The following is a 25920-nucleotide window of genomic DNA, read 5'->3' on the forward strand; positions in this document are numbered from 1 at the left end:
AACATGAGAGAGGGCCCTCTAAAGTTTGATGTCATATGACCTCTATATGTCTTAATGTAAAAGGTTTAGTTTTTACACTTTAGTTTACTTGCTACACCAATTTTAACTGAGTCTGATTTGTCTTCAAAGCTGCACCGTGTATGTAACTTTTATGAAAACGTTCTATATTTATCAAAACGGTCACTATATTGTGACAGTTTGTTATGAAACAAAGATCCTCCACCTCTTCCAAGAGCTACAATTGCACTCTGAAAAAATGCACCGCTCAGTCAGAAGCAACCAATCAGTGCTGAGAGTCTCAGTGCTGTCAGTCAACCTTGAGTATGCACTGCTAAATGTGCTAATTTTGTAAAAACAGCTCACCATTACTGAAAAACTTTTTATCAATTGTGCTAGCTAGCAAGGCTAGGTGTTAAATGTTCATTAGAATTTAAAGTTTACTGACTTTTGAGAATGTGTTCTTGCATCATCATGAGATTACCACTGTATCACTTAAAAATTGTCTCAACACCACAATATTATTGCAATAACTTCTGGGACAATTTATCATCCAGTAAATTTGATCGTGACAGCCCTAGTCTCAACTCATTTTTTAACATGTCATATTGAAGTTGGTACACTGTAAAACATTTGAGCCGCAAATTTGTGTCTACTATTTTCTCTATAAGTCAAATAAAGTTTGAATTTTTAATTTTGAACTTAAATGTGAGTTTGTGAAAGATAAACTTACAGCAATAATTTGTGTTAACTCTGTTAATTTTTTCAAGTATCCAAGAGTTGAATAAACTGGAGTTTTAAGGTTAAGCACTTTTAAAAAAAAACTGAAAAGAAGAAAAAGACAGGCATGGGAACTACTTTCCTATGTACTTCACGACATGTTTTTGTATCTTGTGAGGCTCCATAGATGCTACAGATGTTTAATAAAATTCACATAAAAAATTTTGCTCATGCAATTTGAAACAAGAATTTCAAATATTCTAAAGTAAAATAAGTAGTCATTTTAACTTAGTAATAGAGAAATGTGTGCTCTATAACACAGGGCAGTTTTTTCTTCCATTGAGAAATAATTATTGGGTTTAAATTGCAACATTAAGTTAAGACTCACAATTCAAGATTAATGACCTTAAAAAACAATGTTTAAACAACATGCCTCTTGTTGCTAAATCAACTTCATGAACTTTAATTTCTGAGTTAAAACCAATAGAGTTTTCTTGTTGACTTAAACTGCATTTTTAAGGTAACAGGTGGACTTTCATTTTCAATTTAAACCATGTTTTACAGTGTAACTATTAGTGCGGTGAGTTTAGTTATCAGGAGAAAGATGTATTTTTGAGTTTCCAGGTCACCTCTAATGGAACATAATCTGATTCCAATTGGCAATTGAGTTCTTGGTGCATTTTCAAATGATAAAGCATCTTTTTATTTATTTATTTATTTTTTTACAGTTTCATTTTTAGACTTTTCTTTCCATCCATAACTTTGGACCAAATTTAACATGTACTTTTCCTGAAATGTCTGCCTCCTAACCTCAGCTGGTGCATTTGTGCACGTGTCTCACTTGTCCATCAGGGCTTGCATACTGTCGACACCTTTCCACGGTGCGGACACACCTGTCAGCTATGGTCACCCACAACATTGTACCCCCAGACAGGCCAGGTGAGGCATCCGGAGGTCTCAGCAAAGAGGTGTGGAGCAAGTACCAGAAAGACTGCAAGGTAGGTCCAGATAGTGAGCCTGCAAAGCACAGTAGAACTACAGCATCATTACAGGAATGTAAATCTGTCCCAGTCACTAGATTCCAACATCTCTGCACCTCTCACATTCACATGATGGTGAATTTGAAATGTTGATGTTTCAAATTCACCATGTTGGGTCAGTGAGTATTAGATGAGTTTTGTAGCTCATATTCATGGTAATAAAGAGACACCTTTACAGAAATAATGGTGTCTCAAGGACATTTTGGTGACCTGTACCAACAATGTTCGCCCTGGCACCAGCAGCCCTCATCAGGGGTAAGAGTGGATGGATGGATAAAATCTGTACTCTAAATGAAACTATTTTTCTTTAACATTCTTCATATTTCATATTTGATAGTTTTTTTTTGATAATATTTCTTAAACAGTTTTGTCAGAATTTTCAGCAGCACACTTTTCAAATTCTTTTGCAACACAAATGGAGCACCACAACTGTATCCACCAGTTTAAACAAACAAACAAACACAGCTGAGCTCAGTTGTGTTTGTCACAACTATTAAGGCAGCAACTGTAATCTTTCATCAGCTTCAACAAAGTCATCATTATTCAATTTATATCTCCATCCTTTATCTTCAGCACTCATCTGAGTCTTTTTCTGTGCGGGTCCCCATCGCTCTTCCTCGCCTCTATTATTGATCCGCTACTGTCTTTCATGTAGGTTTTTTCTTCCTGTTGTCTTGAGATGATTGTTGATTTCAGAAAAAATAGGATCGGATCAAACACTTTTTTCATCATGGGAGAAGAAGTGGAGGTGAATGAAAAAAATAAATACCTCCATTTCATCTGGAAAACAGACTGGACTGGAGACACAAAAGTGAAGCTTCTATGAAAAAGGACATAGCAGACTGTACTTCTGGAGGAAGCTAAGGTCCTTCAAGCTTTGCAGCAAGATGCTGCAGATCATCTATAAGTCTGTTGTCGAAAGCGTCTGAACAGCCTGATAGAGATGGCTGGTTCTGTTCTGGAGACAACTGTGGAACCTCGGGTATGACAATGCAAAGAAGGATTCTTCATAAAATCAAGAAAATTATGGACAATACTGACCATCCTCTTCATGAGGCTGTCTTAGGAAAGCAGAGTATCTTCATCAAGTTCAGTGCAGAACATCTGCTAACTTCACCATCTTCAATAACTCTTTGAAGAATCTAAATTAATAAGTTACAAGACCAATTAATTTTCCTGTGGGATTAATAAAGTATTTTATAATTTGAATTGAATTTGAATTTCTTCTCTTATCCAGATTTGTTATCCTTCCTATGTGTATCTGCAGAACTACAAGGAGCTTGAGCTCCTCAGACTGGTTTACTATGGAGGAGTCCAGCATGAGATCAGGAAGGAGGTGTGGCCCTTTCTGCTGGGACACTACAAGTTCGGGATGAGCAAAAACGACATGAGCCAGGTACAGCAACACTGACACACACTCCTATCTCCCAGCTCAAGTTTGCAAGTTGCTTCTAAGTTCTCTGTGTTTTTATTTCCTCATGGAGAATGATGCGAAGATCAGCGAGCGCTACCAGCAGGTAATGCGGGAGTGGAAAGCCTGTGAGGTCATCGTCAAGCAGAGAGAGAAAGAGATGCAGTCTGCCATCTTTGCCAAGCTGTCATCGGGCAGCAGCATAGATAGCCACGTCCTGAGGCTCGCTCACAGAGACTCCACACTCAGTAATGAGGTGAACAGGCAGCTGCATCTAAAAAGCACTCAATGGGAAAGCTTAGCTCCACTTTTATGAAATGAAATCGGTTTGAATCTGGACTACAAATCATTTTATTGCCACCCAGTGTGTGAATGAACCTCATATAGACAGGAGTATTATGTAAAATTGACTTTTTTGAGCTTTACATAATGTTATAATGTAATTCCCTCACCAAAAAAATACCTGGAGTGTTGCATTGATTCTTTCATGCATATTTGAGGAATCCTTTAATCTCCATGGCAGCCATTCAGCTGTGAACAATGCCTGGGTGGTTTTAGCCCCACCTTTGAGACACAACTCTTCCTCAGAGCTGTTTCCAAGCTTACACCTCACAGAGCAGCTCTCTCCCACAACAGCAACACTCAGCTCTTCCAGACTGTCCAACAGCAATTAGAAAAATACCTGGTGGAATTACACATCATAATAGCAGCTAGTTCCTAATGAAATGCTGGCAAAAACGTTCTTCAGTTGATTTGAGGATGAGGATCTATTGAATACTGCAAGGCTGGTGGATATAGTACACTCGTCACTGAATGTCAATCAGGACATAAAATGAATTTGGATTTCCTTTTCTTAATCACACAGAGCAGTGGTACAGCCATGTGGAGGATGATGATGGGAATGTGTGGCCTAAAGTGCAACAAAAAGAAGCCCATATTAATTTACAGAGCAAATACTTATATAACACAAAGTGCAGCAGTGACACCTGCTGGCTACAAGCTTCACATGCTTACTAACTACTACCCACGCACCCAAGCACATTGAAGAACTTAAAGGTCATGATAAACAGGACTATCAAAAGCAAGAATGGTTACTAATAAGAACACCTGAAAACATCAGTAAAATAAGCGAAATACTTCACAGCAATTAGACAGCAGATGCTCATGGGTGGAAAGCTAAATCATGTGCAGTATCCCAATAACAACAGACGAATACATATCAGTGTCACCACCAAACACAAGCTGAAACTACCAATGAAATTACTCTAATACAACGAACAAATAAAGTATTACTTACAATAAGTCAGTAACGCACAACAACAATAGAAACCGTAGGCACCAGCTGCACGCCTCTTCACTTGTGTGGATGTGTTACGCTGCACTCTGCACTCTGCAGCTGCAAAAGGTGGAGAGAAAACTCACCATTAGGTTGGCACAGCTTCTCCTCTCAGCTCAAAACTAACAGTGCCCCCCACAGTTTGCTATACTATGTATAAAACTCCAATGACAGTCTGAACTTTTATAAGAGGTTTAATAGAGGAGACATGTTGTGACGGCAACATGGCTTCAACAGTTGGGTTGATATGAATCTAACCCAGCTGATAGATTGATATTTCCTGTTTTTTTATTTCCTCATGTAGAATGATGCGAAGATCACTGCTGGCTTTTTCTTTGTTTGGCTGTCCTATAGCCTCAATAAAAACTCAATACTGACTCTATGGAAACTAATGCCACTGTTTATGTTGAAAAATGTCACACTTCCTTTTGTCATCTCTGTGTTCATAACATTGATTCTACATTAATTAACAACACCATTTTTGTTACTCAGACAGGTCCTGTTCTGGATTTAAGGGTATATAAGAAAACACTTGTTGCCCCCTAACTACACTGTAAAAGTCAACCTGTTGCTTTGCAAATGCAATTTAAGTCCAATTTAAGTCCATCCATCCATCCATCCATCCATCCATCCATCCATCCATCCATCCATCCATCCATCCATCCATCCATGGATGCATCCATCCATGCATCCATCCATCCATCCATCCATCCATGCATCCATCCATCCATCCATCCATCCATCCATCCATCCATCCATCCATCCATCCATCCATCCATCCATCCATCCATCCATCCATCCATCCATCCATCCATCCATCCATCCATCCATCCATTTTCTAACACTCTTGTCCCTCTTTAGGAGGGGTGCTGGTGTCTATCTCCAGCTAACATTCCGGGCAAGAGACGGGGTACTCCTTGGACAGGTTGCCAGTCTGTCGCAGGGCAACACAGAGACAGGATAAACCACCATGCACACACACTCATTCCTAGGGAGAATTTGGAGAGACCACTTTACCAAACAGTTATGTTTTTGGACTGTGGGTGGAAGCCGGAGTACCCGGAGAGAACCCATGCATGCACAGGGAGAACATGCAAACTCCGTACAGAGAGATACCGGGCCAGGAACTGAACCCAGGACCTCCTTGCAGCAAGGCAAAAGTGGTGCAATTTAAGTCAAGAAAATTGATTTGGTTTTAACACAAAAATTAAAGTTCATGAAGTTGATTCAATAACAACAGTCAAGTTGTTTTTTAAGTCCATTTATGTTGTACTGAGTTTTAACTTTATACTGCAATTTAAACCAAATAATTATTTCACAATATGTAGGAAAATATTTCCCTCACCAAGTTAAGGAGCACACATTTCTCTATTATCTTTACTCACAATATCAAGTTAAAATAACTAGTAATTTTACTTTAGAAAAATTTAAATTCTTGTTAAAAATAGCACAAACCTTCTAAGCTCATAATGAGTTTTATTAAACATCACAATGAATTCTGCTGAGAAACATTTACTGTGATCAGGACATTATGCTAAATCTTTGCAAACTGTCAATTGCACTAAAATGAACATTTGACTGGATAACAGCCAAGAGTCAAATAAATGTAACACATTTCCATCTCACTCATACAAAAACATGCTACTCGAGGTTTGACAAAATTAATAAAAAAGATAACACAACTTACTACTGTAATTTTATTGTTCACAAACTCCACACATTTAGGTTCAAAATTCAAAGTTCGTTAACCACAAATTGCGGTTAATATTGATTAATTTATATCTGTAACATAACAATAATACATTTTTTATCGATTTTATTTTTTAATTAGAGTAATCATTTTAAATTTGTATTTTTGGTTTAACTACATGACATAAGCCTTTATATTAAAAAGGTTTTTCACTATGTGGTGACAGTAAAATAAGAGACAGTAACATAACAGTTACAAGAAATCATTTGATTATCTGCAGACCTCTGAACAACTACATGTTTACAAATGGCTATGCAAAAGTCAATGAAAAAAAATCAAGCTCCTCTATTTCTTCCCTGTGGTCCTGCTGCCATTTGCACAAATACACAGCTCAGACAGAAACAACAAATCAAAGACAGAAGGGTCTTAACTCTGTAAATCACCCTTGTGTACAGGGTGCTCACATCTCCCATTTTTCTCTATGCCATGCTACAGCTGGTTCAGAAAAAGAGCCTGTCCTGAATGCCAAGACTGTTTAGCACAGTTATAGCTTTCCTGTTACTGTGAGTTGTTTCTCCGCCATTAGTGCATTGAACAGCGTGTACAGAAGTATTATTGACAGTGGAAAGACCCTCGTCCTGGCTCTGATTGGTGTATTCTGACTAAGTGGTGTATTTCTGCTAGCATGACCAGTGAGGCACAGGAGCTCGATTTTTCCACACACAATCTGTTTCATACACACAATCTAGTTGTCATGGTAACAGATATGACATATGTAAAAAAAAAAAAAATACATTTACATATTACAGCTTAAAGTGTTGCAAAACATCAGAAAGAGAAGAAATCTGAAAGGTGGCTAATACTTTAACATTACTGTGCATATTCAGAAATATAAGAAATTTGTTGCTTTTCCAGGAAAACACCCTGGGTTTGACAGACTAACGATGGTTCTGAATTCAAGCACCAAAAGCGATACAGTAACATTTAACCCAGCTGATGTATTTGTATTTCTTGTACGTCCTACTGTTTTCATCAAATAACGCTCTCTGACCTCTCCTCCATTCTCAGGTATTTATGTCTGTGGATGAGCCAGATGCAGGGAGTCAGGAGACCCCTAGTGGCGAGGACAGCACTCCTGTCATGACCACCCTGGCCCCACCTGCTGCTGTGCCCCCAGAGGAGCGTCCTCTGGTAGAGTTTGACTCCCCCGACTCAGGTCTCCCTTCCTCCAGGAACTACTCTGTGACTTCTGCTCACTCTCAGATCCTGTCCAGCATAGACGATGGTCAGAGCACTGAGGAGGAAAGTGGGGGTAGGGAGGAAGGCAGGACTCCAGTAGGGGGGCGTCAGGACTCTTTTACTGAGGACAGGCTCTGCAGTCAGCTGGACAAACTGGTGATAAGTGGAGCTGCCACTGAGGCCATCTCATCTTCGCTTTCCTCTTATACAGTGAGTAGCCTTGTAGCCTTTTCTGTTTGTTTAATCTGACTGTGGAAAAAGAACAAAACTGAACTAGAATGTGTTTATTTAATATGTTTATCTCAATTCCACTTTAATTTTATTCTGCTTGTCTTTAAATACACCAAAACAATGACTTATTAGGGATATTGTAAACAGAAAAAAGGAATACAATTCTGCCAAAAAAACTCTAGTAAATTTTCTAGGAAAGAATCTTTTCAAGCTTTTGAAATTTTCTGGGAAATTTTAAACTCTGAAATGCCTGAGAAAATGTATTAGAGTCATCTAAAAATTTCTGAATTTTTTGGTGGAAATTTCCTACCTTTTTTTCTATGTACACCAATCAGGATTTTATGGCTGATTTTTCTGTTTTCTGTAAAGTTCTGACTGATTCCAGCCAGTCACAATTACGTTTTCACAACTAGAGTATCAGAGCCTAAATACAGCATTTAAAATGATTTCGAGCCTTCCTTGGTTCACATGTATGAGCAAGGAGTCGCTATACTGTCTACCCACCACCCACACTGAACACTAGAATTTGATGTTTTGTAGATATGGTACATTCACTGGTCAGAAAAAGTTGAGATCTTCAGCTTCCCCAATCGCCGGTCTCAGATCAGCTCCAATCACGTCTCAGTTAAGCATAAGAAAGACTCCCAGTGATGTTGACTGTATTGTTTCTCCGTTCAGATCGAGCTTCTGGACATAGTCGCCCTCAACCTCCACAGGATAGACAAAGATGTGCAGCGCTGTGACCGCAACTATTATTACTTTACCACAGCCAACCTAGAGAAACTACGCAACATTATGTGCAGGTAGAGACAGCAGTACTGCTTTCTGTGCTTCTAACAACATGCATTTTCATTCAGTGGAAAAAAAATTCCAGCTGAAAGTACAAAATCCAGCAAACATTCTTAAGATATTTGCATGAAATAAACTACTTTCACAGCTAAGAGGCAATTAGTTTCAATTTTCTGATTTTCTTGGAGTTTAAAGTGGGGTTCTGTAATCTTTGCAATCTAAAGAACTATTTTTGCCTTCAGTCCAAATAAAGATTATTTGGAGCTGCAACCTTTTGAAAAAGGGACAACCTATATGTTTTTCATCGTAGGGTAAAGGTTGCTTGTCATTTTTAAAGAACTAGAATTTATTTCTATTCTAGATTTTAAAATAAAGAAAAATTGAATACCTTTGGAAAAACAGGAAATGAAAACATTTTTCTCTATAAGATGTTGACATCTGTTGAAAGTGACGTAAGCAAAACAAAACCAACAACAATAAAAACAAAACAGAAATACATTGTTTCCAGCCTAATGACCAAAACATATTAGTGTCATTCTGTTGTGGAAATGCAATTCACACATTTAATAAAAACTGAAAATGTGCTAAAACTTGCATTTTAAAAAAAAAAATATCTGTATTTGAAAGCATTGGTTGGTTTGTTTAGTCTGTTATTAAGAGCCATTGTTAAAGATCTGCAGGTTGTAGACCCCTGGTTTAAAATGCAAGAGTTGAAATAAAGGAGCAGGAACGTAAGCCTCTTTTAATGTGTGGTGAAAAACTATTCTAGCCACTTGAACTTCAACCACAAACATCAGAGTATTTCATTTGGGTTTAAACCAATGTATTTGATTTCAACGCAGCTGAGTCAATATGTGGTAGAACTTTATTTTTCCACATTTACAGCTGCTTGGAAGCATAAAGGGCAGAGAATCCATCCATATGACCAAGTATTATCAACGTTCAACACTTAACAGATATTGCATCCAATCAGTTCTTTGTGATTAATATATTTAATTGACTGCAATGGCAATAAGCAATTTGTGCAGGTCTACTCAGCAAAATGCTTCCACCATCATATCATATCCCTAAAAGATTTGGACATCTGAATACAAAAAAAAGTTCCTCCTTGCAGTTGTTTTTGTGAGAATATTTTGGTAATGAAAATATGTTTTCAGATGTTTTGGGATTTGCAAAGTTGCATAAAAATGTAATATTAAATATAAAATACAGAAATGATCAACTCTATTAAAAGTGTCACTGACACGATTAAACCATATACATGATTTAAAATGATTAACGACTCTGCTTTAATTCCATGTACATACAAGCTTTTAATAATACATATTTCTCAAGCAATATTATAAATGCAGTGTTGCTGTTTCCTTCTGTAGTGACAGGTCAAAGGGCAGTGGCATTTTGTGACGTAATGAGCTCCTGTATGTGTGTGGGTGTGTGTGTCTGCCCGTGTGTGTGTGTTTGCCTACAGCTATGTGTGGGAGCATCTAGAGATGGGCTATGTGCAGGGCATGTGTGACCTGCTGGCACCGCTCATGGTCATCCTGGACGACGGTGAGAAGACGCTCTCTGTACTGTAGTTGCTGTCAGTGTAAACAGATCAGACTGATGTGATGTAACTCAGCTGTTACTGATGATGACATGTTTTTTATTTCCTCTTTCATTTGAATTTATACATCTGGACTGATGGTGTGTTTTGCACCTGCGCAGGCTGTAGTACCCTGTTGTCCTGTGTGTGTTTCAGAGAGCCTGGCATACAGCTGCTTCACTCAGCTGATGAAGAGGATGAGTCAGAACTTCCCTAATGGTGGAGCCATGGACACACACTTTGCCAACATGAGGTCGCTGATCCAGGTGACAAGAACTGTGATTGCGTGTGTATTCACCAGTGATGACAGTAACTTGTTAGTATCCAATGCCTTTTTTCAGTAGCAAGTAATTGAATGCAATGTCATTTCCAGACCAGTAATCATATTATGACAGGTCATCAGTTCCAACCTGAAGAATTAAGGTGAAGAGCATTAAGAGAGTTACTTACTATTCTTGTCATTTTACTTTACTGTTATTTGCATCTTGGGGAGAATTGTCTCATGTGTAATACTAGGCTGATTTGGAATTCTGAAAATAAATGTCCCTAGAGTGGACATGTCATACTCTTACATTTTTCCTTTTCACATGTAAATCATTCAGTTATGGTCTATATAAAGAAGAATTGCAATGCTTCCTGGCTATTGTAGGTCTTTATCCCTGTTCTGAGGCGTTTTAGAACAACTTGTTTTGCTGCCTTTTTCTTTTTTTCATGTGAATGAAACATTTCGTGGCCCGTCCCCATTCCAGGGTACAGAGCATTTCACTCCATTCTGTCCCACCATTTTTGTAGTTTGATAGCAGAGAGAAACGTCTTATTCCTAAGTTTATTAAAATGTCAATAGAAGTCTTGTTCATCCAACCTTACATGTTAGAGCCATAATCTCCAAGACACTCAAGACACTCAAAATACACAAAAATGTATTTTATGGCTAAAAAAGTGGATTTTGCATCATATGTCCTTCCACATCTATTTTGAGAATCTCATAAAAAGATTTAGTCAAAAAGGCCATATCAGAATTCCTGCATTTCACAAAACCGAAATGCTCTTTTTCACACGTCATGTGATCAACAACCAGATGTTACTCCTGACAGAAAAGACAATGACAACAACATAAAGTAGGAGGTGATGATTTGGGATGATTTTTTTTATGATTTATTGCAAGACCAAACTTATTCACATGTGATTCTGATTGCATTTCTTATTTAATGAAAATGCCACAGTTGTGAAATATACATCGGCAGAATATCACAAAGTTGCACATTTGAATTCAGCTTTTTTTCAGTGACCAGTAATCTATCATGTTGTTACTTCCAATCCAGTCATCAGATTAAAGTCACTTATTCAAGTCACTGTGCTATTTTTGTCATTTTATTTAGTAGAAAGCTTTCTTTCTTGAGTCTTGGGGAGTTAGGTCTCATGTTTAATACCAGGCAGTGACAGAAACATAAACAATGGAGGATGGAGGGAATTGTGTTTTTTAACTAGAAATAAAAGTCTTTATTGAGTTTGTGTCAGCTAAAGATGACAATATTAAGGTTTTGTTGTTCCCCCTGTGCTGGTGACAAAGTGCTTAAACTCGGACAAAATAGGGAGCAGACAGAAAAACAAGTTGTTTTCTACGAAGACCTCTAGGGGACATGGGAAAGTTTTTTTCTTTTGCGTTCCCTCACAATACTATACTGATCAGTTGTGCTGCATAATTGAACACTGTAAGCCTTTCTTACAGTGACTGCCATACTTTCTGCTTCAATATAAGGTTATGTGAGGTGTTTCCAAGAATGTTAATGCCTCTTTGTGAAATATCTGAAATTTTCTATATTTTTATTTAGGATAGAAGGGCACCACAAACCTATGACATACACAGAAATATTCCGTAAGTAGAAAATAAATAAAAATTCATCCTAATTTGGATTATTTCTGAGTTATTATTGTGGCGTAATCAGTCATCTGACAGTTTTGATTGTCTCTGTTGTGCTGGTTGTCTGAATGGTTTGAAGAGCCTTTTTCATGTTTAGTTCCATCTCAATCTTAACAGACAATAAACAGGCAGTGAGTAAATTGATTTTTAATCAGTTTTTAGCACCAAAGACAGTGTGCTGCGTTCATATCAATATGTACTTATTTGATTCATATGGCTCTTAATGACCCTCCATAACAATGTGTTTATTATTAACTCTTTGGTGCAAAACACTGATTGAAAATCGACTTATTTACTGCTTGTTTAAGATGGAACGGCATTGAAAAACAGCACTTAAACTATTCAGACTACAAACACAACAGAGACACTATCAAAACTATCAGATGACTTATTACCAGTGATAATAACTCAGAAATAATCCAAATTAGGATGTATTTTTATTTTCTACTTACAGAACATTTATATAATAGGTTTTTGATGCCTTTTCATCCTAAAGGAAAATATATAAAACTTCAGATATTTCACAAAGAGGTATTAACATTCATGAAAAAACCTCACATAACCTTATATTAAAGCAGAAAGTACAGTGGCCACCATAAGAAAGGCTTACAGAAAAGAAATCCACAAAGAAAACAAGGAACCCTGGAACACAACAGCTCTGTAGTTTTCTGTAGACATGGGTGGATTGATCAAAATTTTTTATAAAGTATTTGATCAACACTATCATGGTGAAATTGATGCAATAGTTACATATTTCATCCTGAAATTTTATTTTATAGTTTTTCTATAGTTTTGTTTTGATTTGTCAAATTATAATTTTCTGCACTTTGTTTAGGAAAAAATACACACAAATTTGTTTAGTTTTTCAGTTGTTTCAGTTTATCAAATCAAATTGTGTTTATACAGCACATTTAAGCAACATTTAAACACAAAAATACAAAGTCATAGTCTAACATTTGAAACATTCAAATGCTGTTAATTGTTTCAAAAGATACTCTAAACAGGGGGATTTTTAGTCTACATTTAAAGGCATTCAGTATTTCAGCTGTTTTGCAGTTTTCTTGAAGTTTATTCCACATTTGTGGTGTATAGAAGCTGAATATTGCTTTTCCTCGTTTGGTTGTGGTTCGGGGGTTGCCGAGCAGACCAGAACCAGTTGACCTCAGAGTCATCTGGTTCTGGAACAACAGCAGATCTTTAATGTATTGCGGTGCTAAGCTGTTCTGTGATTTATAAACTAATAACAGTACAGTCACAGTCTCATGTCATTAAAGAATTTTAAGACTTAGACCAAATTCTGTCTTAGATTTTAATTAAAAAATAAGTCAAAGGAAGCCAAAAAAACATCTAGAGGTCAGAAGAAGTTGCATTATTTGCTATTTACATAATAAAACGTCTCAATATTTACCATTCTATCCATACTTAGTTTTTAATCTGCACAAAAATAAGCTGGAAGAGAGCAGCTCTAAATCCTGCCCTCTGGGAAGGACTTCGGGGCAATAAAGTCAAGAACAGACTGAAAAACAGTTTCTTCACAAGAACTGCTGATGCTATGAACATAGCTAATCCATCTAAAACCTGATTATATTTATTTGTTTGTTTAATTCATTAATTAACTAAGTAATTAATTAAGTAATTCATTTATTTATTCTTAACATCCCAGTTGTTCTGTGTTTCTTCAAGAGTTGCTATTTTGTCAATTTCATTGTGCTTTATTCATGTACAATGACACTAAAAGGAATTTTGATTCTGAAGATAAATGTGGGTAACCATGGCAACCAGTGAGTGAATAAGTGCTGATCAGGATCATGCAGTCAAATGCATGTGCATCCGCTGTGTTTACAAACAATTAATCTCTCAACATGAATATAATCTTTTCTTCTTGCCCTGAGGAGATGATAATCTTCTAACATTCTAAACTGTCTAACTTCAAATTTATTTTTATGTTGAGATGGCGGGGGCAGTTGCCGGTAGCTTTTGAATGTAACTAATAAAATCACTTGTAGTCAAACTTTATTAGTTTGATTACTTTAAAAATCAAGTATTCAAGTTACTCTTTCAGGGTAACTTTGGTGTTCCCATGGGATCCAGTGTGTAAACTCTGCTGTCCTTCCTGCTGTCAGATCCTGGACTCTGAGCTGTTTGAGCTGATGCAGCAGAATGGAGACTACACACACTTCTACTTCTGCTACCGCTGGTTCCTGCTGGACTTCAAACGAGGTAAAGCCTCCACCTCACTGCCTGCTTTAGCTCACTGAGGTGGACTCTTCTCCCGAACAGCTGATACCAGATGATTACACAGGCTGTATGAAGAGACTGTATGAAGAGTCTGACAAGGGAGTGCTATGTTTGAAGAGTCCCTCAAAATAAACCCTCCCATTGTTTTAGTTTTTATTTTAATTACATCAGATGTTGTGAATTAATTGATCAAAAGCAGAATACGTTTTATGACTATGTATTTTATAACTGACAGGATGAAAAAAGGCCTCTACTTTTATCCAGTGCAGATAAACATCTGTGGTATGCATATGTCATCATTAGGAGGAAAATTTAGACTTAAATTACATACAGAACAGTATATACAGTGTTATACAGTGTATACAGAAAGTATGCACTGTAAGTGTATGCTTTCACTCTTTGTTTCATTGCAGCCATTTGCTAAAATCAAAAAACTTCACATTATTTTATGAATGTACACTTAACATCCCATTTTGACAGAAAAAAAACAGAAATGTTGAATTTTTTTTTTGCAAATTTACTAAAAAAGAAAAACTGAAATATCACATACATACATCAAGTACCTAAACTCTTTTCTCAGTATTGAGAGGAAACACCTTTACTTTTTGTATTTCAGTGGATAACCCAAGATGGACACAGAGCTCCTTGCATGTAAATGTCTCTCAATGGTAAATGCAAATGAACTGTGACTATAAAAATATAAAAGTAAGACTATAAAAGTTGGTTTGCGGTCTAAGAGAGAAATTTGATTTGAAAGGTAAGGTATGTACGTTTTGGGAAAAAATATACATATATTACCTTCTAAACTCTTCTGGATCACTGGTAATTTAATGTATTTTTCTTTGGGCTGCGTATTTTGGCTTCATTGAAGCCAAAAGTAACTGTAGTTAGTCAATCAGAAAAAATAAAAAGCTCTTAAGAAAAACAACTGAAGGATTGAATTTGCCCAATTGTCCAACCTATATGCATGCGTGTGTGTGTGTGTCTGTGCGTGTGTACGTGTATATGTGTGTGTGTGTGCACAGAGCTTCTGTATGAGGATGTTTTTGCAGTATGGGAGGTCATCTGGGTGGCTCCCAGGATCTCATCTCGCCACTTTGTCCTCTTCCTGGCCCTGGCGCTGGTTACGGTGTACCGTGAGATCATCATAGACAACAACATGGACTTCACTGACATCATCAAGTTCTTTAACGGTACATGTTATTCACATTTCTATAATTAGGGAATGTTTTTTTTATTTTATTTCTGTCAATATTACTATAGAGTACTACGCTCTTTGGACAAAGTCAAAAACCTCATGTAAAGACTACAGTGTAGACATAAAACAACAAACTCCAGTCCTGAGAAATATGCAACTGAATTTGTTAATTGAAAAAATTTATGAAGTGTGCATGTCTATTTGAGCATTAAGTTTACAATAAGTGTCAATAAAAAACTGTGAACAGAAAAGATGTACAGATACCAGCATGGATGTAAACACGTATTGATAACAGTTGTTGGGATAACCAGAAAAAGATTAAGAAGCAGCAGTCTACTACTACAGAGTCAGAGAAGGTGATAAGTTCATAAGTTCTGGAGCTTAATAAGTTAATTCCTTATAGAACCGTGTTTTGCTGTAATGTGGTGTGTTTCACTACTATGCCTATAGGTATAAAGACTAAAATAATTCCTAACCATTACCGATACTTTGCAAAACCATATAATCTCAGTTGGGTTGGATGGAGAGCCCTTTAAAAGTCTCGCCATAGAATTTCAGTAGGATTCATGTAGTTGAATCTAAACCTTTCTAGTGAAACTATGTCTGTATTTTTAGAGTCATTATGTATACACTGCTATATGTGCAGATAGTGAGAAAAACAATTTACAATTACAGAGAAACTGTTGATCAGTCATCATTGGTGGCCATGCTAACTAGTGTTAGCATTCGCAACAGTCTCTGCTAGCTGCAGCAAAGCAGTGAACAAAGGGGAGAGGCGGTGAGCAGTGCCACATGAAGTGATTGACAGCACTAAGACCTGGCTCTGATTGCTTGTCTCAAATTAGCAGTGGGAGGAGGTGAAGGAGCTCGATTGGTTTTCACAGATTATGTTTTGCATACCATAATGAGATAGTGACAGTTTCAACAAATATCTAAAGAATAATCTTTAAAAAGTTACATACTGCAGATTTCAGGCTAACAGTTGCAATTTATTTTCTAAACAGGTTGAATATAAATACCCAACACACTTTTCTGATATTTTAAATCCTAACAATTTGGGAAAACCATATATCATTTTTCCTCATAATTTCTGACTTCGCTATGCTGGTCCCTCACATAAATTACGTTGGAATTTCTGGTTGTTGCATGACAACATGATAAAATTGTTTTTGGAAGTGAGTACAGTAAGGATGTTGTCAGAACTGCTGTTGCTTGAACCAGCTGCACAGGATGTTTACATGTGTCTTCTTTGGCAGAGATGGCTGAACGTCACGATGTGCAGCTTATCTTGCGGATGGCACGTGAACTGGTGCACAAAGTCCAGTCTCTGATGGACAACAAATAACTCTACAAGGGATAACTGGGAGGACTGGGAATGAGTGTGCAGCCTGGTGTTAGAGACAGTTTCCTACCCTCCAGACATCCATATGGGGGTCCTATAGGGGTCCAAATGAAAATCCCAAAGGAGATCCTGTTGGAAGTCCCAATGAAAGTCCCTGTGGAGGTCCAAGGGGGAGCTGCAGTGGGGGTGCCAGTAAAGGTTCCAGTGGGGGTCCAGTGGAAGATGGGGAGCGTCACATGACTGCTTGGTTCTTGCGTTCTGTTTACATGTTCCTTCACCTGGAATGCACATGGTGTCTGTTCAGACATTTGGATTTGTCTGCATGCTAGTGAGTTAAATCACACTGTGAACGCATTCTTCAGCCCTCCAGTCTTACAGTGTGTGTGCATGAGAACACACACATCGTTCTGGCTCTTCTCCCAGAGTCCCCTTCTTTTACTGACTCTGGACCTCCCCATTTGGGAAGCCAGCAAGGAAAATTGAAGCTCCGTCCGTTTGCCTAACATGTTCCTCAGTGCAGCGCCACAGGAGGCCACAAGAGAATAGGATTTACACACAACATTATTGGAGGAGCAGAAGACTTTGCCACGAAGATGCTTTCATCAGTGACCAAATGAACTGTGCCAACTACCTTTTCTCGAGTGCTTTCTACAAGCATGTGTGTTTTTAGCCGTTTGCCACCTTTTTAACGTTTCTTTCATTGTGACCACAAATGTTGCCTTTTATTGACAGCCCAAGGTACTTAGATGCACTTTTCTCCTAGAGTATCCTTAGTGGTGGTAATGAAGGCTGCATCCAACTTGCCGGAGGCACGAAGCGGCAGTGGATGAATTGCAGCCAGTTTTCCTAAACATGGCGTTATGTGTTTGAAGCATGTGTGGAACAAACCAGAACAGCACAACCGTAAAGGGAAAAGCACACAGACTTCATTTCTCTGGTGGATTGCTAAAAGGGGTTGGGGATGAGATAGGATGAACATAATGATACAATTTCCACAACTGACAGGATGAGTTCAGCGGTCTTTGGTCGAGAGGTGTGGTCCGCCCTGGACAGGTTGTCTCAGCATTGAAGGATAACATAGACACAGAGAGCAAACACACATCCATCCCAAAGGGCAACATAGAGAGAACAGTTAATTAAACACTATTTTTTTGGACTGTGGAAGGAAGTCGGATAAAACCCATGTGTTCACATGGAGGACATGCAGACTCCACACAGAAAGACCCCAGGCTGTGTTTTCCCCTGCTCCACATGCAGCTCCTTGATCAGAACACAATTTTAATTATTTTATGATTCAACCAGTCTGTCATAAGCTGCCATTCCATTACAAATTTACACAAAACTTTTGTCAATACTCACTAATATAAAAAACAACACAATTGTGCAATTGCTGTTTCAGTTAAATAAGCACAATTAAAATTTCACTTGAATAAGTTTGTTCACTCAGGAAGTCGTTAAAAAAACATGCTGTGCCACCATTCTCCAACTTTCTGTATTCATCTTTATGGATTGCACCAGTGACAACATGTAATGTCTACTTCGCACATGACTTTCTGAGTTCAGGTAATCTTGTTTCCTCCCATAATCCCCTAAACATCCGAGGTAGATTACTGGGCGACTACTCTGCTCTCCAGGGTGAGGGAGTGTGTGGTTGTTCCTGAACTGGCTCTGTGATGGTCCTGCTACCTGTTCAGGTTGATCCCGCCTCTCACCCGGTCACTGCTGGGTCAGGCTTCAGCCCTGCTCCAATAACCATGTTTACATGGATATGCAAAAAAAATATTTAAACTACACCAGCTGTTTTAAGGCACAAACAATGCAGCTATTTATTGTAGCATCACTTCTAAATTCTGGACTTTCCATTTTTTGTCCAAATTTGTTGCTGCTTTCAAAGGACAACAGTCACTCAGTGTCAGAAATATCTGGAGGAAATTAGTATTTTTTTTTTTTTACTTTAATGAAGCGTAACAACAGCGGTTGAAAGGAAGGGGAACTCTATACTTTTAAGTTTTAAAGTGGGAAGAATAGTGCTGTGATCTGAAGACACCATGCTGCTATTAAACTTGCTGCATCAACAATCCTGTCTGGAAAAAGTGGCTGCAATTGTTCAGTTGGAATTTGATAACCAGCCTTTATAAAAAAAAAAGCCCCAAAAAATAAATAAAAATAACATAAAAAAAAAAATACAGTTTGATTCAGTCCTTAAAATTCCAGAGAAGGTGTAATTTCCTCTGCGTCTGGTGGCTCAGTGTTGTAGGAGGCTAGTTTGTGCACATTTTTTTCTGGCTCTGGAGTAAACCAGAGGGCCTTTTTGATACGGTTTCTTCTCCGCACCATTAGTGTCACCCTTCTCAACATGTCCAACATGGCTGCATTTTTCTGGTCATTCAGCATGGACCTCCACCTGTGATTCAAGTGCCAAGAGTCTTCCCCAAACCCTGAAATGTACTGTAGTCACCTGGCTCTCTGATATTAGTCTGATCCCAAGAACGGGTGGTGGTGTGGATGTACCTTGCCACAGCGCCTGTTCCCTTTTCCTCATGGAGACGGAGGTTCAGGTTGGGGGAGGGTGGAAACGGGCGTCTGTGGCAGAACTTCTTCCATTCAGGACATTCTGTACCAAAGCCTTGAAACAGCCCCCTCTGTGGCATGATGACAATGTGCAATTTCATACTGCATCTTGAAGACTGACTGTTTACTATGTGTGTAAAATATTTTTGGAAATAGCGTTCTTGAATTCTTAACTACTGTGCAATTTATGTTGTTTGGGAATCCCATCAAAGTCTATATTGCTTGTACATACATATGAACCAAAAGCCCAATTATTTGTATTCAAACTGAACATATATAAATAAATATATAAATCTATAACTTATTTTCAGATCTATTTTTCTGTTGGTTCTAACAGCACTAATCGGAGGTGTGTATTGTGCAGAAATGCAGAATGTGTGCAGACTGTGTTATACATTGACTGTTAAGTGTTCTCTCTCAATGTTGTGCACTCACTTTAAGATTTATAACTATTTAGAGAACTAACAATGACTGCATTACCAAATATATATTGGTCAGGATGTATCATTTGCCTTGAATGTAATGTGTTATTAAACAAGAGATGGTTCATTAGTTTGCTGTTCTTTTATTTCAATAAAGCCTGAAACAATGCTGCAGTAACGGAAACGGAACAAAACTGGTGTTTTCAGGAATGTGAACTAACTGCATTAAATATGTTCTGATTGATTTATTCATAAGACAGATACATATTTTCAGCAAAGCTGTTCACAAAAAGAAGGGTGTTGGCGCAGCTTACATAATATTGCAAAAAGTAAGAATGCAACTAATATTCAAACAAAAAAGCAGACTGCATGAGTTGTATGTATGGATGCATTTGATTGCAGAGTTGGCTTATCTTGGATAAACTGGCAATGATTTAATATGAAAGTTTTAAAAACAGACAATAAGCCAACTCTGGGTTTTCTCTTGTCTGCTCCATTCCATTCTTCCAAACACAAGCTATGTTTCCAGCAACCTTTTTTTTTTTTTGCAGATTGTGGATATTTAACAATAAAAAAGTTTATATGACTTCTTCAATTTTAGTGGGGCTTCTATAGGATACCCAAGGTGAGACTCGTCTGCAGCAGTTATTGCACCTCTTTGTCAGAGGCAACTCCAAAATAATTCTTTTAAAAAAGCATTTAAAATCCTAAACTTTTCAACAATGACAAAATATTTTATGAATCTCAAGCTGGCAGTTTTTTCTTGTCTAATTAAAACTTGTTTTAACAAATATGTAGAAAAAAAACCCCTAAAAAAAAAAAAATTAAAATTGCAGTTTTAGCCCGAGTACTTAATACTCAGGATTAATATTCAAGATTAAGTACTCAGGCTAAAGCTGCAATTTAAATTTTACTATAATTTTTAAGGATTTTTTTCTACATATGTGTTAGAACTGTCTATGTCCTGACAGTATAAAAAAGATCTGAAAAAAGAAGTCAAGCTCCTCCACTTCCTTCCAGCAGAGCACTAATTTGTGAAATATACAATGACAGAAAGGCACAAAACAAGAGATGAGAGATTACTTGATGGCAGGAAGAAATGGAAGAGGTTGTCTGTATCCCATCTCACAATGATAATGGCTAATCTGAGCCTGCTCAATATGTTGAGTTTTATCAGAGGCAAAGCCCACACTTCTATGGTGGAACACTTTGGTTTAAGTATGATATATAGAGTGCTTACCCTGACTCTTCTAGAAAGAGTTGAGCTTGTAAATGCTGCTGCCAAGTGAGAGTTCACAGCCAGCATTAATAGGCTGGGAGTGTGCAACCTGTGGCCCAAGACTGGCTCTTACATAATAAAAAAGGAAATTATTATGCTCATGCCTGCAACAAGAAATGGTCAATCTAGGGTTTTTTAAATTCTTATGCAATATCTGCATAGAATATATGCAACAGATTTTTAAACTAAGCTTCAAACTAAGCAACCGATCTTTCCTTATTTTCAATATTTATAGAAAAGACTCATCTCATTTTACAAAAAAGTTTTCTCTTTTGTACCAGAGGGTTGATTTTATTTTAAAATACAATAGGTGAATTAGTTTTTCTTTGCTTTCATAATAAAATATTTTATGCCTTACAATTTAGAAAATTGTGTTTTGTGGCTACGTGAGTTTTATTTTGTAACAGCAGGGCCAAAAGTGGCTCTTTAAATGGAAAGGTTGCTCTCTTTGACCGGCTATGTAAGCTCACTATAAAAATATGAACAAACCCAAAGGAGTAGGCTATGTGAATCAAACTAAAGGTATGGGGGCAAAATCTAGCCTCCATAAGTTTCTCTGTGGCCAAATAAATGTCACTGTCAAGAGAACAGTTTTGTGCTTAAATGGTATTTTATCATATCACATATTTTCTTGCATATTGTTATATTACATCCAAGTGAAAAGATTGATGACATCCTCAATATAAAAAAAATGCAAACACTTTAAAAAAAAAAAAGCATTTATCACTTCCGATACATTAAAATAAACAGTACCCATGGCATTGCACAATAAAAAGTCACTGAAACAAAAATGAAACATTAAAATAAGTATTGCAGCTTCTGAAAGCTAATCCCCCCATTCATATATACTGATTTGATTTTAGATCACTGCAGTTTCTTACAACAGAATCACAGTTTTTTCTCTAAACATCCAGAGGTCGTTCCTACAAACTTAATGAGTGTGATGTGACAGAAAATAACAATCAGCAGACATTCCACGGTGCTGAGAAGCGGCACATCTTTTCATGTTAAGGTACAACATTGAAGGCCAAAGGTCCTCCTGAAGCAGAGGAGGGAGAGCCGCCCACAGGAAGAGGAACCAGAGGAAAGCGCTTGTCCAAAGTCCAGCGCAGATGGAGAGGCGGCTTTTAGCCTGGATCCACCCAGTTCTGGACAGAAACACAGGAACAGAGTGAGCTGGACAGTTTGGTAAAACTCTAATTTACTCCACCAATAAAAATTGGAGCAACACAGACCCAGAGCTGTAGGAGTCTTTCTGTGTATGTAAAATGCAGAGGGTGACTCAGATTATTTTTACTGTCTTCCCAGCAGAGGGCGTTGCTGAGAGGAGTTCAGTGAAATCTCCAAGTTTCCTGCATTCAAGCAAGCAGGTGTTCAGAGTTGTCCTCTGATTAAATATTGGCCTGGGACTTGCGCTAGTCTGGAGAAGCTGAGTGGGGCCAGGTTGCTCTGTGAGGCAGAAGCTTGGTTGGAGGCTGAAGCTCCAAGAGAAGCTATGTGAAAATAGGAGGTACTTTCTGAGAGCAAGTGTTTATGTCCAGTGGTTGCCATGGAGATTAAAGGATTTCTCAAACATGCAAGAAAGAATCAAAGCAACACTCCAGTTTTTATGATGAAACAATAGCATAATACTAGGTTTATTTCATGCAATACTGCCCCTGTAGAACTGCAGTATGTAGCTTATACAAGACCTTTTTACATATTTGTTGAGAAAGAAATTTTTGAGAAAAAGATGGAACTCCTCACAGTACTAACTAGAAACAACCAATCAGGAGTTGTGCAATCTAGTATTGCACTGGGCCAGTGCAACACTAGATTTTGATTCTGTCAATCAAAATCTAGGGTTGCACTCATCCTTTCTCTTCTGCTTCTCCTTGCACTCTGCTAAGCTGCAGCTAGCACAGTCTGTAGTGAATGGTAATGTTGCATGACCACTGATAAACAGTTTTTGCTTACGTTTCAATGTTTCTTACTGTTGTAAGAAATATTGAGAACACCATTGAAATGTAAGCGGTATTGATTGACATGTCAGATAATTTTTCAGAGATGAAAATATTACACAGTCATAACAAAGACAGTTTTAAGAACTTTTTCTTAAAACTGTCTTTTCTTTAATGAGAAGCTGCCAGCAGTAGGAGCATCCTGTGGATGGGAACTCTCAGAACACAACTCTTGGAAGTCATCAGTTTCAGAGAATCATGAAAGCTGATCAGCCAATCAGAGAGAGACTTTGGAAAACATGAAGCATGTTGCACAATAAGATGAATCTGCTGTTCTTGTGCAGGGCAACACAGAGACGGATAAGACAAACAGCCATACAATTTGGAGAGACCAATTGAACTGATGGTCATGTTTTAGAACCTTTGCACAGGAAGACCATGCAAACAGGGCTGGGAATTAAACTCAGGACCTTCTTACTGCAAGGCAACAGTGCTACCAACTGTGCCACTGTGCAGCCCTTTTTAACCATATTCTTGAAATTAAGTCACAGGTGCAAAATGCAAACAGACCATCGTCAATAAAACTCTCTTGACTGTGTCAAGAGATACAGCCATCTATTTAGTAAAAAGACACATTTTCATTTCAGAAGTAAAACACATTCATTGCTGCTTGTGGTTATGACAAGGCACATATTACTTCAAAATATTTTTTTATGAATATACAAATAAGCAATAAAACTAAACTCCTTGAGCTCTAGGCTATGATGTCATCAGTATAAGACAACATATTCTTAAGGATATTTTTCAAATAACTTTGAAGTAAAGAAGTTACAGTGTGTTAAAAGTCAGATCTGTGTGTTTGCAAACATTGCAGCATCTTTCATCATTAGGATCATGTTGGCAGATGTGAAACTGTACCTATGTGCTGTGGTCCAGCTGTTCCTTAGCTTCTAACTGGGGTTGGGTCTCTCTGCAGACTTCTGCATCTGTGTAGAAGAACAAAGAGCTGCTCAGCTTTGAGCGACAGCCCAGCTCTCAGTAGGGGAGATGCAACCAGCAGCATGATGCAACCACATTCAAATAGTTGAGTTGCAAACAAACAAGCAAAAAAGGCAGTTTGAAACAAAACACCATCATCAAACCACTAGCAGGGGTTAGACAAGTTCTAAAACCAAAATATAACAAGAGGTAATTAAACCCTAAGCTTAACACAGAGTAGAAGTCATGGAGTTTACACCACAAATGAGCAATAGGCCACAATAGATGGTGACAGAGTGGAGAGCTGAATAACTGGAAGCAGATGGAAGCATTAAAACTGATCTTCCACACAGCCACATGATCTAATTAAAATTAGGCTCTAACAATAAAATAATAGATGAATCTGTGACAAGAAACAACAACGACAACAAAAGAGACAAATAGCTCAGCAACAGGCAGAAGTGTTACTGTACCTGTGATTGCTCTTTTAGGAAATCTGGGAGCTGAAATTCACCTTTATAGACCTGAAAAAACAAAGGGCTGGCTTTAGAACTTCAAAGGACAATCAACTCTGAATTGGACTAGTAATGAGACTCCACAGAAAACAGTGACATATTGAGTGGGTTGTCTATCCTTTGCTAACTTCCACAATGACTCAGGAGCAAAAAGAGGCTTAAAAGAAGCAAGGAATCTGGGCTCGATGTGGCAGAGACAGTCCACATTTCACAGGACGTCCCTATGTCTTCCTGGAGATGAAAATCTTGTTTCCTCCCTTTCCACAACAAACAAGAGCCAAGATTTTCTTCACACACCATAATAATGGATGAACACAGGAAGTGACCAGTTGTCGATTGGATGAACAGAAGCTGGTGAGTAAAAGAGAACCTGAAGGCTGGAACTGAAAGGCAAGTAATGTTTTAGAGAAGTCATGTCAGATTAAGAGACAGTTCAACTTGTAGAAATCTACCTCCAGATTTCTAGAAGCTACAGCACTAAATGCAGCATCTTATACTGCTGCTTTAAATTACTTCTGAAACAGTTTGGAGACAACATGGCACACCATTTCCCATTTATCAAAAAATAATTTAAAAAAATGACAGAAATGACATAACCAAAATGAAAAGCACTTTGTCTTGTTAACAAGTTGTATGACAAAGGTTATCCAGCACTGTCATGTCCTCAAATCAGGATATGACCAAATTCAATTAAAAAAAAATCTATAAATGTTCTTATAGATTTATGAAGCTACCTGAAGTAACTCAAACATCAAAAACATTGTTAATGTTTGAATTTTCTCAACACAGGAGTAGCTCCCTTACACACATGCTGGCCTTTACTAGTTCTAGCACATCTTTCTGAAGCCTAATTTCTAACAGAAAAAGCAATGAAAATGATTAAAACAAACTGCACTTGATAATACAAGGAAAAAGCACTATCATGGAACAGGTTTAGTGTGCGTGTGTAGGTGTGTGTGTGTAGGTGTGTGTGTGCGCATGAGAGCTCTGTAGCCCTCACTGTTCAGAGCAGTCTGGCCTGCAGATGAAAAATGGTCCCCAGGGGGAAAAAAACAAAACTGAAACTTGTTCACATTTCTCCTCCTCCTTGAACCTTGATAATCAGATTTTGTTCCTCTTCTGGGCACTTCCAGGCCAAGGCCCAAGCCAACAACACAGTACACAGGAGGATTAACCACTGATTTAGTTTTGTCAGGAAGGTTTCATCAGCGACTCTCAGGAGGCGGCATAATGACTGAATCCTCAATCCTGCGTGTAGTCCCATTTTCAATAATTATTGTATGCCTCAATGTTCACTTTCTACTGTTGGTGCAACACACACACACACACACACACACACACACACACACACACACACACACACACACACACACACACACACACACACACACACACAAATGACAGACATCTTCTGGTGAACCAGGTCTAATGAAGCACTGGATCAGTTTGGGTTCAGAAGAATTCTCCAGAACCAAAGA

The 25920-nt window shown here is 37.8% G+C and overlaps 2 protein-coding genes across 6 annotated transcripts in view; one reads left to right on the forward strand and one right to left on the reverse strand.

The window, feature by feature from the left end:
* sgsm2 (small G protein signaling modulator 2) overlaps positions 1-19857 on the forward strand; it is an 83934-nt gene extending 64077 nt beyond the window's left edge. For 3 of the 4 annotated variants that reach the window (XM_055045313.1, XM_055045314.1, XM_055045316.1), the window contains 10 exons: positions 1570-1715; positions 3025-3153; positions 3242-3424; positions 7263-7643; positions 8343-8467; positions 9922-10004; positions 10195-10304; positions 14083-14179; positions 15223-15390; positions 16652-19857. In XM_055045313.1, coding sequence (XP_054901288.1) covers positions 1570-1715; positions 3025-3153; positions 3242-3424; positions 7263-7643; positions 8343-8467; positions 9922-10004; positions 10195-10304; positions 14083-14179; positions 15223-15390; positions 16652-16740 — 1511 coding nt within the window. In that variant the 3' untranslated portion in view covers positions 16741-19857. The remainder of the gene's footprint in view (positions 1-1569; positions 1716-3024; positions 3154-3241; positions 3425-7262; positions 7644-8342; positions 8468-9921; positions 10005-10194; positions 10305-14082; positions 14180-15222; positions 15391-16651) is intronic. The other variant, XM_055045315.1, reaches the window with a different exon arrangement.
* Positions 19858-20239: 382 nt separating this feature from the next.
* Positions 20240-25920, reverse strand: part of tpst1 (tyrosylprotein sulfotransferase 1) — a 47283-nt gene continuing 41602 nt past the window's right edge. Inside the window, exons 4-6 of one of the 2 annotated variants that reach the window (XM_055045317.1) lie at positions 24401-24451; positions 23868-23935; positions 20240-22157 (exon numbers count right to left, since the gene is read on the reverse strand). In XM_055045317.1, the coding sequence (XP_054901292.1) occupies positions 23900-23935; positions 24401-24451 (87 nt within the window). In that variant the 3' untranslated portion in view covers positions 20240-22157; positions 23868-23899. The remainder of the gene's footprint in view (positions 22158-23867; positions 23936-24400; positions 24452-25920) is intronic. The other variant, XM_055045318.1, reaches the window with a different exon arrangement.

Source organism: Poeciliopsis prolifica, unplaced genomic scaffold, assembly GCF_027474105.1.
Source record: "Poeciliopsis prolifica strain line A6 unplaced genomic scaffold, Auburn_PproV2 SCAFFOLD022, whole genome shotgun sequence".
NCBI classification, from domain to species: Eukaryota; Metazoa; Chordata; class Actinopteri; order Cyprinodontiformes; family Poeciliidae; genus Poeciliopsis; species Poeciliopsis prolifica.